Consider the following 14,648-nt stretch of genomic DNA (forward strand, 5'->3'; position numbering starts at 1 on the left):
ACGCAGAATGTCATTCAGATATCTGAGAATACTATGACATCTGTGTATGAGAACAGTCATCTGTTGTCAGTTCCCTTTTTTTGGAGAGATGAGATAAGTAGCTGTATTTAAGTGCTGGTCTTCCTCTTGTTCAGCACCTTACCCACAGGATGGCTGAGAGAATAGAAGAGAAGAATATTATGCAGCAGGTTTTTGTTACAAACTTTCTTATCATCTTCTGACTTTCCTTTACTGGACTGGTAGTCAGTACGCATCGTCTGTTCCCTACACAAGTATCAGTAACATGTCTTTCTCTCTGCATTAAAGCTATGATCTTCACCATTATTTCAAGTTACTAAATACAATCCCAGAATTCCAATACCTATACTATCATGGTATTTAGTATGCCAGAAGAAAATGTAGTATGTCCCAATCATATTAATAAAATGGACCGAAAGGCCATTGAACAGTTTCCCATGGTCATTTGATTGGTACACAACAAAATGGCGATTGTTGTTAGTTGTCATAGAGACAATGCACGCTTGGAGGAGACGTTCTCCGGAGTTGCGGGGAGTGAGAAGGGATAGTTAGACCCAGCGGCAGTCAGGGACAGACTGACAATCTGTGCATTCGGGAAAAGTCCAGAACGGCCGTCGGCACAAAAAAAGTCTAATAAAGCGATATTAACAGCCAACAGCAGGGGGCGCAAATACAATCACTTACTGTATATGCTACATGTAAAAGAAACTGAGGAAGAAGAGTAGGCCTACTAGTCTGGCTATCACCATGGATGTAGGCTATCACCAATCCACAGCCTGGTCATGATGAGGGATGGACAGCAGAGTTAATTTCACATCAGCAAGAGGTACTGAGTGCCAGGAGCAGGGCATATTATAATAGGCTGCCTTTATCCCTATCTTAGCAAATTGCATAGTCAGCTATCAACATGGGTGTGCATCATGAAAATTATCATGCCATTTAGTGCTGTCAAACTTAACGTGTTTAATTTTAAACATTAAACGCGTTAGAAATGAATCGCGGGTTGACCGCTATTTCACTTCGTTGTATATGAGAGGTTGTAGTGAGCTCACTTTTGCTGCTAGGATGAATATTCTGGTATTGAATTAAACAGGAAAACATCAGGCATGCATTGGTACCAGAAACGTGCTAACAAACAGAGAAGAGGGCTAAATAATTCACTAAATGTAACCAAAAGTTTAACCAAAAATCCTAGCTTGCACTTTCTGTCTGTCTTCCACCAGAGTGCAGTTTTTCCTTGTCTTTCATATTTGTGTTTACTATTGTAGAACTGGCTAAGACCTGGTGGTTGGTTTTGAAAGCTTCACAGACAAAATTGATAGGGCCTAGTCATTTTCATCATTTCACAGCTTTAAAATCAATCAAAAGTGTAATATGACATTGACAAAATATTAAATAGGTTAGTCAATGCTAATTCTTTAACACAAAGCAACACATATTATATCAATAATAGCTAATAACCTGTCTTTAAAATCATTTGTTTATTCAGGTTGAAGATAGTTGCAGCACAAAAGATGACAGGGAGAGCGCAGGGAAGTGCCAGGATGTCCCAGAATGCTCTACATCACAATATTTCACGCAGCCTATACCTTGTCTGATAGGCTACAGTACTGTGGTATAGTGTGTGACATCCTGGCTAGTGTCTGTGGCGCCCGGCTAGGGGCGAATGGCCGGATGATGGGCCTATTTGGGAGAAAGTACAGGGCTGTTTTTTAGCCCCAGTCCGTCCCTGGCGGCAGTGGGTCAGCGGGCTGCTAACGTTAGACCCAGCAACAGTGGGTCAGCAGACTGCTAACGTTAGACCCAGCAACAGTGGGTCAGCAGACTGCTAACGTTAGACCCAGCCCGCTTTTCGCCTCACTGTCTATAAGCAAGCCAGCAAGCCAGATGTTAGTTGGCTAACGTTAGCTTGCTAGGAACATTTTTGTCTTAAAGTGCTCGATTCAACTTGATGAAGGCCACCTGTTCCGGAGAAGGTGCGTATTCATGATAACATCTAACCCTAATCCTACCCTCATCCTAACATACCCAATGCCCCTAAATGACTATTAAAAGTGTTAATATGTTCCACTCTATTTGTGGGCAAGTTACATTCACAACAATGTTAGTCAATAGTCAAAAGAAGAATTTCACACCACAGAAATTTGCTGATGAAAAAATATTTAGCATTGTCAGTAGTGTTTGGGGTCTTAAAAGTTTATAAAAAAATTATATTATTATTAATGTTAAGTTCATAGTATTGCAGAACTGTGATCAAAACAGTAAAGCTATAGTCAAAGTCCTCCATAGAGCTGAGGGGAACTGCAGAGTTTGATAATATTTTCCTGTGGGATCTTCACTATGAGCAACCTCTTTCATACACAAGTAGTCATGTGATCCATTGTTAATGTAAACATAATGAATTAAAGCATTTTTTAGAGACATTTCTATCTAAACAAGAGATAAAACACAGACCAGTTTGTTTTAATGCTTCAGGCTTTTAATTTTGCATAAGACAAGAAAGAAGAGTTCACTCTAAAAGAATACATGTCAGGTTGTGCTAAAAGCAATCTTTTCATAACACATTCAGTCTGCTCTTATTAAAGGCAAAAAGCCTCAGAGACTATGGCGTTATATATGTGTCACATTCCTGAGCGAGTAATTGTATTGTATTGTTTTGAGCGCAGAAAACTATATTTTGCAAGCACATTACATTGCATTTTGAACAGAAATTTACACTCGCAAAAAATTATTTAGTTTGAGTAAACAAAAACCTATTTCGGGCACAATAAATGTAAGCTGCTGCGCTCCGGTCACGTCTCACTTGCTCTCAACCTCTTCTCTCTGCGCGCTCAACCCTAGACACGCTCGCTCAGATTTTCACAGCGTTACAAGTGTGCCACAAAACCAACCAATCGCAGAATCAAAAGGTCAATTCTGATTGGCTGTTCGTCTCCAATTAGATTGCAATATCAGGAAACAAAAATCTAGGAGGAACCGTCTTTTTCAGTCAACACTAGTTGGTACGGCAAATACCGTCTACAGTGGAGCTGTTCGACTAATGTTACAGGATTAAAACACATTTCGGTCAGTATTTTGTATTATTGACATAGCTATATCACAGAAATGTCTTAATATTTGTGTGTACTATAATGCCGTTATATTGTTTGACTCATATCTCCTTATGTTTGACTCATCCTTCACAAGCAATCTAGCTAGCTCACACACAGCAGCCGACATGTCATCTGAACAGGCCTTGCAGCACTGTAACTAGCTAAGTTAGGTCTGAACAGCAGTAGGCCTGTCACACTATAGCCACATGTAAGTAGTTTTTAATACTTTGGTTACATTACTGTATTTTATTAACCTGAATTATGTTGCTATATTAGCTTGCGAATGAGCTATCCGTTGCTAATGCTAATTTATCTCAAAAAGCAGAAACGTTAGCTAACTACTGCCAAGATATGATTTTACGAGAGACCAGAGAGGTGTTATAAGACTCGTCAAGTGTTGTCATCTGTCTTAAAATGAAATCATATCTTGGCAGTAACGTTCGTTAGCTACTGCTTTTTGACATAAATAAGCTAGCTAGCTAACGTTAGCAACGGACAGCTACTTTGCAAGTCAATTGAACCAACCTTAAAGAATTAAGGTTAATAAAACACCACATCGATGTAACCAGTATTACAAACTTCTTTTACGTGGCTGTATTGTGACATTTTAGGTTTGTTCAGATGAATATGTTGGATGCATAAACTGTATCCATGCTGGGCTAGCTAATGTTAGATTTCTTGTGAAGGATGATGTTAGTCACACACGGAGATATGTAATTCAAAAAACGGTGTTGTGATTAACACAACTATTAAGGCATGTCTGTAATATACCGGTGGTCAATAATATAAAATACTGTGGATCAGTGCTTTCCAACCCTTCTGGTCTGAGGTTCCCCCACATCCCTGTCATATTAACTCACATACCCACCCCGTCAATTCCCAATGTGTTCACACTATCCTATTAAAGTGAATATTCTTACATTTTCATGCAATTGAACTATAGACATTTAGGTTGGTTTGGTCAGAAATTATACTAGCTAGGCCTTTTACTTGAAGTGTGGTTAATGTTTTAAAAGTCATCCATTACTTTTAACTAATCATTTAAACTGTTAGCTAAGTCAGTAGGCCACTTTTAGCTTTTTATTTCTACCATTGATTACTTCGCTATATGTTTAAACATATGTGTTGAGCTGTTTCAGCTGATATATTGTTTTAAATCAATCATAATTAAATTATTTTGATTAGTTAAGCTGCTCCACAATCTTTCCAAGTACCCACTAGCTACAGCAGAGATACCCCTTGCTGGGGAATCACTGCAGGTGTTGTGTCAAAAACAGTTTCCCTGTAGATATGTCTTTCCTGCTACTTGCGATCTAATTGGAGGTGAACAGCCAATCAGAATTGACCTTTTGATACTGTGATTGGTTGGTTTTGTGGCACACTTGTAACGCTGTGAAAATCTGAGCGAGCGTGTCTAGAGTTGAGCGCGCAGAGAGAAGAGGTTGAGAGCGAGGGAGACAGGACCGGAGCGCAGCAGCTTTTACCTGCGAGCAGAGAAAGACATGCAAATACATTTATTGTGCACAAAATAGGTTTTTGTTTACTCAAACAAAATATTTTTTTGAGAGTGTTAATTTCTGTTCAAAATGCAATGTAATGTGCTTGCAAAATATAGTTTTCTGCGCTCAAAACATACAAATACTCGCTCAGGAATGTGACACATATATAACGCCATAAGAGACAGTCCAGCTCCTTATTGTCACCTGTCGCTTCCTTCCCTCCTCCTCGTTACAGCGATAGAACAGAAATAAAGATATGAAACTTAAATGAGACCCTTCAGCTCAGATGTGAGACTGACGGAGTAAAGACAGATGTATTTAAAGGCAGAAACACAAACACACTCCCCAGTGTTTGGGCTTTTTACGGGTACGTTATGGTGTCAGACCAGGCATCTTCAGGGTTTCTTGGCGCAGACAGACGGTCTTGCATAGTTGCACTGACGGTCGTCCCAGCATTTCTGAGCTGCATGTACAGAAAAAAGGTGAGTCAGCGAATGTGAGTCAGCGAATGCTACACATAAACAAAAACTCAAACTGTTAAACGTGACTAATTATTCTAGATGGGTACAGTTAGGTAACACTATGATCAATGATAAGTTGCAGATCATTGCGAAAAACGTAAATGCTGTAACACTGTGTACGGTTAACCTACCTACTGATTTGATAAAACCAAAAGATATCTGACTCAGAACGACTTTTTTTCTCAAGATACAATATGTTATAAGAGCTGTCTGAACTATGAAATTGACCTTGAAATTCATCAGTATCACTACTACTGTACGATAATCAATATGTCGTTTTACCTCCATGATTTATTTGCAAACAATTCTGCCTGCCCCCGAGGTTATTAGGCTGTCCACGACACCAGTTGGAGTAGCGGAAAGGTGTGCCATCGCTCCACAACCATTGTTTTTCCTGGAAAAAAGAAAGTAATTCTTTCAAGCTATGAAATTAAAATATTTTAAATAAACCTTCATTGATCCCCAGAGGGAAAATGCAGTAGCACAAGGACAGAAATAAGGACAGATACATAAAAATAGTTTTTTTTATGATATATATGATGTTATATATATAATTATATGCGTGTGCATGTGAGCGACAGCGTTGGTTTTACACGCCGAGAGTTGTGACAAAGGTCATTTTTTTATGCTCCACCTATCTGGAACAAACTCCCAGAAAACTGCAGGTTCGCTGCAACTCTCACTTCATTTCAATCATGGATGATGCTGTCTTTTAAAAAATAAAATAAAAGTAATTGTTCATTTCTTACACAGCAGTGCAACTTTTATTCATGTATTTCATTCCTGTCTTATGCTATTTTACCTGTTTTTATATTCTCTTTAACAAATGTTTTTGACTGTTTTCAAATGCTCTTTAATGTTTTATGAAAATTACTTTAAATGGCCTTGTTGCTGAAATGTGCTCTATAAATAAAGCTGCCTTGCCTTGTTTGACAAAGTGTCAGTATTTGACAAGTTTGGGGAAAAAGCTGTGAGAGCTGTGCAGAGGCAATCCCAACCCACTATTTTTCAAATATAATATACAGTGAAATGGAGTAATATAGCATGTATACCGTATATAGAGTTTGTATATATATGTAGTGTAGTACAGCAATGGAGTATATAATATAAAGTATAAGTGTCAGTTTAGTATAATATATAATAAATAGTATGTCAATTTGGTTTGCAATATTTGCAACTTGTGAAATGATGCCAACATTACCTCTTGTGCATCACTGCCTCCAATCCAGGTTACTTTGTACGCATGACTGGCGATCACAATCAGCCTCTGAAGCTCGTGGTACTCCATGATGTTGCGAACGGACGCAAGGTTTCCTCCCATGGACACACAGTTTTTCTACAGTACGGGAGACAAAGACAGACAGACCAACAAAGATAGGAGTTGTTAAAGGAAGTAAGAAGGACGACACCAAGTCAACAAAAGATGCCAAGAAACCAAACGTCCATGTGTATGCAAACAAAATGAACTTGTTGTACAGGTTAAGGTCGCCAACATTACCTCAGCTTTAGCCCAGGTCATGAGTCTTGGAACGTAGAGGAAACAACGGCCATTGAACGTAGACCAACCCCCGAAGCATCCTCTTCTGACCCACCTCTTGACCAGATTAACATCAGCTATTTGTAGGAAAAAAAGTTCAGCGGGTAATGTGGAGGTTCCAGTTAAAGTCTCTTTTTGTGGAACTTTTATATTACAATATGAAATCAATTTATTTTGACAGTATGATGTTATAAATGCACAATAAACACAAAGCGTAGGTGAAGTCATCGCAGCAGAGCATCACGACAACGTACAAACCATCGAAGAGAACATCTATAATCCACTCACCTGTTTGGTCTTTATCTGTCTTTTCCTCTGGAACAGCTGGAAGAAGTTTGACACCGCAGTTACTGACTTGGATTGTTACGGTTTATTGGCAATAAATACATTGGTAACACTTAATACTCACCATCAGCTCCAGTCAGAGCCGTCATGGCACAAACCAGTGCAAACACAGTCAGTGTCTTCATGGTCAAGGTGATAGCTTTAACACAGAGACAAAGACATGTTACTGATACTTGTGTAGGGAACAGACGATGCCTATAGACTGTCAGTCCAGTAAAGGAAAGTCAGAAGATGATAAGAAAAGAAAGTGGAACAAAACCTGCTGCAGAATATGCTCTTCTTCTCTTCTTTCAGCCGTCCTGTGAAGAGGTGCTGAACAAGAGGATGACCAGCACTTAAATACAGCTACTTATCTCATCATCTCTAAAAAAACAGGGAACTGAGAACAGACTGCTTCTACTATCAGTTCTAGTCATAGATCTATTATCTTCATTGGTACTATAATTGCCACTGTTCATTATACCAACTACAATATTTATGATGAATCATTTATCTCCATATCTGTATATCTGTATCAGTGTCTCTCTGTCCCAACCGGCAGCAGCAGACGGCTGTCCACCACGAGCCTGAGTCCGAGGTTTCTGCCTGTAAAAAGGATTTTTTCCTCGCCACTATCACAGCAAATGCTTGCTCATGGGAAATTGTTGGGTCTTTGTAAATTATAGAGTGTGGTCTGCACCTACTCTATTTGTAAAATGTCCTGAGATGACTCCTGTTGTGATTTGACACTATAAATAAAATTGAATTGAATGGAATGTGTTCGTCCTGTGATCGTCATTGTATGGAAGCTGAGACCATTTTCTTGAGAAAATTTGCTTTGTCATCACAAGATAATTAAGTTATTATGAGAAGAAAAAAGATTGATTACCCTTATTATTTACGCTTATTAGAGATTAGGAATAGTTTGCTGTCAAACCAGTCATCACTTGCATTTCCCTGGTCAAATCAGCCATGCTACAACTGCAGTGCAGCAGTCTGTACTGATAATTATGTTAATTTAAATGCATCCAAAAGTCCTAGATATAACTGAGGGGAACTTTTACTTTGGAATATCTCCATATACACTGCTGGGAGACTTTTTATGACACTGAGCTACTCTCTCTCTCTCAATCTGCGTGCATTCATGTCCCACTAAGGCATGTTACTAATTTAGCTTCTTGCTCAGGATTCTTGTGCTTTCTCCCCTCAGAGATTTCCTTGGATTGTGGTGGCACTTGGATTGTGGCTGCAGCTGCGCCAAGATCCACTTAAGGAGGAGGTCGGAGTGGATTGGTCGGTCCCCAAACACAGTGCATTCAAGCAAGGGAGTGGTATTTGTGTCCCAGAAGAAGTTACGGGAAAAACACAAGACTTTCACCCAGGATACGTGTGTACGAGTGGTAATTTGCTTGTGTTTTGTGTCTCTTTGCAGTGTAATATGCAGTGCGATGAGCTCTCACTGTTTCCTTGAACTTTCATTTATATTAGACTAATTTAGATCAGCAGATACATTTGTCATTGTAAACATAACATTAGCCGTGCAGGTATGTAAATCTTGACAGACATTTTAGAAAGTGGTCACATAATTTGGAAAACAAGTACACAAACAAGATTTCTAAGAGATAGGGTTAAAGGTTAAAGTTCAGTTTATTATTTAAGGAAAAGAAGGCCTTAAAAGATGATTTTGCAATATGCAAAACCAATTTCAGTGACACAGCGGAATTTGTGCAGGACAGACAGAATAGCTCTGATGCAACAATTCTTCAACTTCTGTTGAACTTCTGTAAGTTCAAGGAACAGGATACATTACTTTGTTTTATACAAATATGATGACTGAATCTCCACAGATACTTTAAAGTCAGGTCAGTTTCATTTATATAGCACATTTAAAAACGACAGCAGCTGACCCAAAGTGCTTTCCATTATAGTTAGATGGGTTAGGATCTGCCTCATTACACTTATACAAAATGAAAGAAATAGAATGTGCATAAGCGGTAATAATACAAAATGTTAGAAGAAAATAAAGAGAAGGCATGACTAAAAAACAAATAACATGATAAAATTACAGTCGAAGGTATAGAACATTAATATAGAGCGAATTACAATAACCAAGCCAAGAGGTGATTAAAGCATGGGTAATGGTTTCCAGGTCCTTTAATTTGGCAAAAACTCTGCCCTTCACAACACAACTGGCTTGTCTGTTAAAATTCTAAGATTTTTAAAATGAATTGTAAATATGATGACTTCAGTTTAGTTTTTTATAATACCTTCACCAAGGAGGTTTGGTTTTCTGCTTGGTTTGTCTGTCTGTTTGTTTGTTAGCAGGATTACAGAAAAACTACAGGCCCGATTTTCATGAAACTCCAGAAGGGTGTAGCATGGTCCAAAGAATAACCCATTAAATTCCGTGGTATAGAATCACGTGGCGGATACACTAATTATTTTTCACTTTCATAAAAAATGTGAGGTAGGACATTTGTGCTGCATTCATGTGGTCTCGAAATAATCAGATGAGTTCCTCAACATATTTAATCACTCACTGAAACCCAGGAAACAGGTGTTCATGTCCCGGGATTGTTTTAACCCAAAACACAATATTTTTTCTGATCTTAACTAGTCGTTTTGGTGTCTAAACTGTCAACCTCACAGGTCAGCTAAACTAGGTGAACGACAATGGGGTGTACATGGTTTGTGAAATGTCATTAATAGTGGCATGCTATTCATACGCCTTCCCATGAGATCACATTGTTGCCTCAGATCATCTGCATTACAGTGATACATTTTTTTCTATTCCCAAAAAATGAAGCCAAGGGGAAGCATGTATAATGTGAATATGAGAGCTTAACCTTTAACCTTAGGAATCAGTGGTGGCATGGAATTCATAACCAGGATTATAAAAGTAAAGTTGTAAAACAAGATTTAATAAAATGTTGTAAAGATTGTATTTATTTACACAAGAAAGGGAGTAGTGAAACATAGTCCTGGTTTTGCTCCTAAAAATGTGAAATCTATGGAGAGAGTTATCCATCCCTGCTATATATTTTTATTTAGAGGATGTGTATTGCTTTATTAAGTTTGTGTTGTTTCGTCTCAGTGTTTGTCATGAGTAGTGTTGAGTCTCATTGTGTGTATGCATGTCCAAAGTTATGTGTCTTTATGTGTTTTTTTCTTTAATCATGACTTTGCATCAAGAGTAACCTTTTAAGACAGTAACAATGCCTTAGATGAAACCTCAACTTCTCTTTTGAAGTTGTTTCAGAAGCTTCTACTTCCTCAAAATGTTTTTGAGCAACGAGACACCGAGGCAGTTGGTTAATAAATATTCATGAATATATCTGCAAGTCATGCGGGGAAATATATAACAGTATTGTGCATCGAAGAGTTTGTTTTAGCTATCTGTATGCTTTGTTTAATAAAGATAAGAGCAAAGCATACAGATTGTCCAAATTCAATGTTTTCACAGTGAACCGTTGATGTGCATATGTCACATGAAACAACATATTCCTGAGCTCTTGTTGTTGTTACAGTGAGGATGCCAGGTTTGGTACCATGGTCGTCTATATCTGACAACTGCTGTAAAAAGCTAATAGGCCAACATAGTTGAAATACAGCATTTAATTCATGCATTTAAGGTGAGCCTTATTTAATGATCAGATCAGACCTCCAGTTTGGAGTTTGGTACTTGCATGTTGATCTGAACCTGTCCTTTAAACAAACTCCAGCTCTCACTAAAAGATGTTGCTTACTTTGACAAATCCTCTGACTTTCTGTGTCTGTGTTATATGTTGGAACCTTAACAAGAAGACAATACTGTATGTAGACTAATTTCTTGTATGCTGTATGTAATCAGATTGACAATATTGTTGTGGCATACACATGTAAAGTGACTAAAATGGTTAGATTTTTTTCACAACAGTCAATGGGTGATAAAACAAAACCCCAACTCAGCTGAAGTGAGTTTCCTAACACACACACACACACACTTTGAAACAAGAGTCAGTCTTTCTTGCTGTGTTTGTTCTTATAATTAATCCTATGAAAATGAGCCTGGCATGTCAACAGGACATCAGTGGTGGGTTAAACGTCAAAAGGTAGGCCACCTGACGATCAGACAGAGGAGCAACAAGAAACCCAAACACATCTGTGGCGAGCTAGTTTTTCCTCTCTGTATGTTTTAGTATATATCAGAACAGGGCAACAATCTGAGGTCTTTGGGGGAAGATTATGTGTAGCTGATTGGGCTGGTTTCCTGCTGTATTTAGGAATCAGTCCTTGGCTCCTCATTTCACAGGTGGTGAATACTGACGTCTGATAAGCTCATAGTTGATGCAAGGACTTGGAGACCAGATTGGTGGGATGTGACGTTTTCCAAAAGACAAGGACTCCATGGAATAATGGTCCTCTGGTTACCATGCAAACAATATTAGCACTGAGACACATTTCTCAAGTGTTTAATTGTTGTTGTTTTAATGTTATCAACTATCTTAAACTAATTCACTAATTAACAACTTTATATAATGGCTGGTGTGTGCGGGCTAACAGGGATAGAACCCAAACACAAACAAATTAGATAGATTGTATCAGTGCAGCGGTTTATTAAAGGTACTTATGTATCCAGCACGTGACTCATAGACCCAACAATGCCTCAGGTAAAGTAGTTTGACACATGTTTGTTGATTCAGCAGGATAATATTAAAGGTCCAATATGTAATATTTGTACTGTAATAAATCCAAAAATGACACCAATGCCTCATCAGATATTAAGGAAACATGTTAAGCTGAAATACTATCTTTTCTGACAACAATGCTAATGTCAGTATTTTTTCTTTTTGAAATTTACATTCCGTGACGGAATTTCTGTTTATGTTTTGATCTGTGTGTTGTTATCAACGGCCCAGTTTGACAGCCAGGCCGGGTTGCCAGATATACCTGTAAAAACGTAAACCCAGCACGCTACAGCTGTAACGGTAGTACAGCCATGAAAGCAGCACACAAACGAACAGGATAAATGGAGATAGATTCTACCCGACCTAAAAAAACAGTTGCGTGACCAGAGACGTAACAACCCCCTGGTAAATATTGGAGATGTATTTGAAAGATGGAGACAGCTTAGATCCCAAAAGGACGCAGAATTGGCTTATTTCCTCCTGAACAGGTAAGCATAGCTTCAGGCTAATTTATCACAGCCACTAGGGACGGGCATTTTAGGTCATTTCAACATTTGTGTACTCACATTGAATTATATAGCTAGAGTACCCGAGTTGGTTACGCACAAAACAATTGAGACATAGCCAGTAAAGTGATCCCGACTGGTCCTGGCTAACGCCGCCATGCTAACCCTGCTAACGTTACCGGAGGACCAGGCAAGCGGGCCATGGCTGTTTACAACGTGTAGTTCCAACCCGGTCTCCGCGGCAGTTCGTGTAAATATCAACGTTATTCTTAATCTATTGATACGTGTCCGCGGAGATATTTTTCTCGTTTTTTTGTGAACGCGTTATCAATAGATTAAAATAACGTCACTATTTACACGAACTGCCATGAGAGCCGGGCTGTTCAGTCGGCATGGTGGTGGTATTTTTGGTTCCTATTGTAATTCTAAGCGAGGAAGTGTGCCTGACTGGCGGGTGGAGAGAACGGTGAGGCTCTTTTCTTTTAGCAGTTCATACTGTAATTTTAAGCCGAAAAGTGTCTGTCAGTTGCTTACAGAGCTCCGTGTGCTCGCGGGCTTTCATGACTGTCAATATAGCCAGCATCTAACGTTAGCTACTCTGCTGTGCTGTGAAGTAATGTCTGGCTATGTGAGACTAGCATCTAACGTTAGCTACTCCGCTGTGCTGTGAAGTAATGTCTGGCTATGTGAGACTAGCATCTAACGTTAGCTACTCCGCTGTGCTGTGGAGTAATGTCTGGCTATGTGAGAAAAGCTACGTCTAGCAACATTGTTGTGAATGCTGCCGTCTCAGCCTGGCAACCTCCGTGAACTTCGAGTCTGGGCAGGAGGGGGCGGGGGAAACGACTCTCCAGTATTTTGAATTGTTAGTGCAGTAACTACTTTAACCGCTAGCTGCCAGTATTACATACAATATTACATATTGCACCTTTAAGGCTCTCAGGCATTCAATGTTTTCAAATATGTATTCTCCTGGATCAACATTTGTCATTATTTTCCATTTATTTTGAATTTTTGTTTGTGTTGTCCTTTACATGAATGAAGACATTTCCACCATGAATTGGTGCATTACTAGCCTGACAAGGCAGACCCACATCAAGATGTTGGGTCTGGGAACTTACCATTGACGGAGCTTAATCCAAGGGGCGGAATAAACGGTTGTCTTTCAAATTCCCTCTGCACGTAATAGGATAGCGCTACAACCAGGCAGAGCAACGAAGAAGGTAGCGGAACTAGTTGATAGATTAAACTTTTGGCGTATCCGGTTCGGCAAATGTCTCTATGCCTTCTGTTATCGGGAGACATTCATCGTGCCCTGGCCTGAAAATCAATCTTCGGGAATTGGAGATTTAACGACGGCGGGCATGGAAAGTGGCGGACACCGGAATGAGGGTGTGTTGGGCGCAGGTGTGTGGTGATGGAGTCGGAAGAAAAGTTTGAACAACTAACCGGCAGTGCGTGGAGATCGGGGAGCACCTTTCTGTGGGAGGCGGTGTGGATGGCTCGGTGGAGACCTGGCGGGAGGGAAGTTTCTTTGCCGTCCGGACGGGCGTGCCGACGAGTGGTCAGCGGTCGGAGGGCTTTGGCCGGGGCGCGGAGGGGTCTGTACAGACTCATGCTGGCTCTCGTGGTGGAAAAGATACAAACAGAGTCTCCGTTCTTGGACTTCAGTCTCACCAAAGGTCTACACATTGTGCACCTCAATGTTCGCAGTCTTTTTCTAAATTAGATGAGATAAGATTAATGATGTGTAATTGTAAAGCTGAGATTGTGTGTTTTCAGAGACCTGGCTGGGCCGATCAGTGATATAGAAATTGAAATTGAAAATTATGTTGTTTTAAGAAAAGATAGAAATCGTAATGGGGTGGAGTATGTGTTTATATTAGGGCTGATATTTGTTTTAACCGTGTACACAAGGTACCTGTTAGTCATCTGTGTTGCCTGGACATCTTTGTCAGACTACAACGAGGACCACAATGGAAATAAGTTTGTAACTTTCTTGTGTCATCCTCGACAGTTCTGATAAATGTACAATGTCACTGTGTTGGCATTTTGTTATGCATTTATTTCTGTTACTGTCTAATAAATAAATCTAAAATAAAAACCTCCGAACACATCTTCCTTTTTTAAGAATGATTTCTGTGCTGTTCTTTCTTCTTTTCTCAAAGAAAAGCTGAACTCCAAGTCTTCCAGAAGACTGCTGTTCCCAGCAGCAGCAGCCATAAGACCCGCCCACCGACTCTATATACGATGTGATTGGCCTGACCAAAATTTGGTTTTGCCAGCTCGCAAGCCAACGGAGAGTGCCTAGCCACCCCCCCCCCCCTGGCTGCAAAATAAATTTGCTGCCACTAGGGTGCGTCTAGATTTCTAGGCTAGTGCATTACAATTTGCAAGAAAAAAAGTTTTTGACGCTTAAAAGTCCCTGGGGGAGGTCCACCTCACCCACCAGTTTATTTATTTACCCATACATTTTAAAAAAGG

The 14,648-nt window shown here is 39.6% G+C and overlaps 1 protein-coding gene across 1 annotated transcript; it reads right to left on the reverse strand.

Annotated features, from left to right (window-relative positions):
* Positions 1–4,841: 4,841 nt before the first annotated feature.
* LOC120572946 (ladderlectin-like) lies at positions 4,842–7,158 on the reverse strand. The gene is made up of 6 exons (XM_039822480.1): positions 7,077–7,158; positions 6,956–6,991; positions 6,629–6,744; positions 6,332–6,466; positions 5,413–5,524; positions 4,842–5,072 (listed from the first exon to the last, which is right to left on the reverse strand). Exons 1-6 carry the CDS (start codon positions 7,135–7,137, stop codon positions 5,005–5,007), a joined length of 528 nt encoding a protein of 175 aa, XP_039678414.1. The 5' UTR covers positions 7,138–7,158; the 3' UTR covers positions 4,842–5,004.
* Between the last annotated feature and the right edge of the window lie 7,490 nt (positions 7,159–14,648).

The sequence above is a fragment of the Perca fluviatilis genome, chromosome 14 (assembly GCF_010015445.1).
Source record: "Perca fluviatilis chromosome 14, GENO_Pfluv_1.0, whole genome shotgun sequence".
Lineage (NCBI taxonomy): Eukaryota > Metazoa > Chordata > Actinopteri > Perciformes > Percidae > Perca > Perca fluviatilis.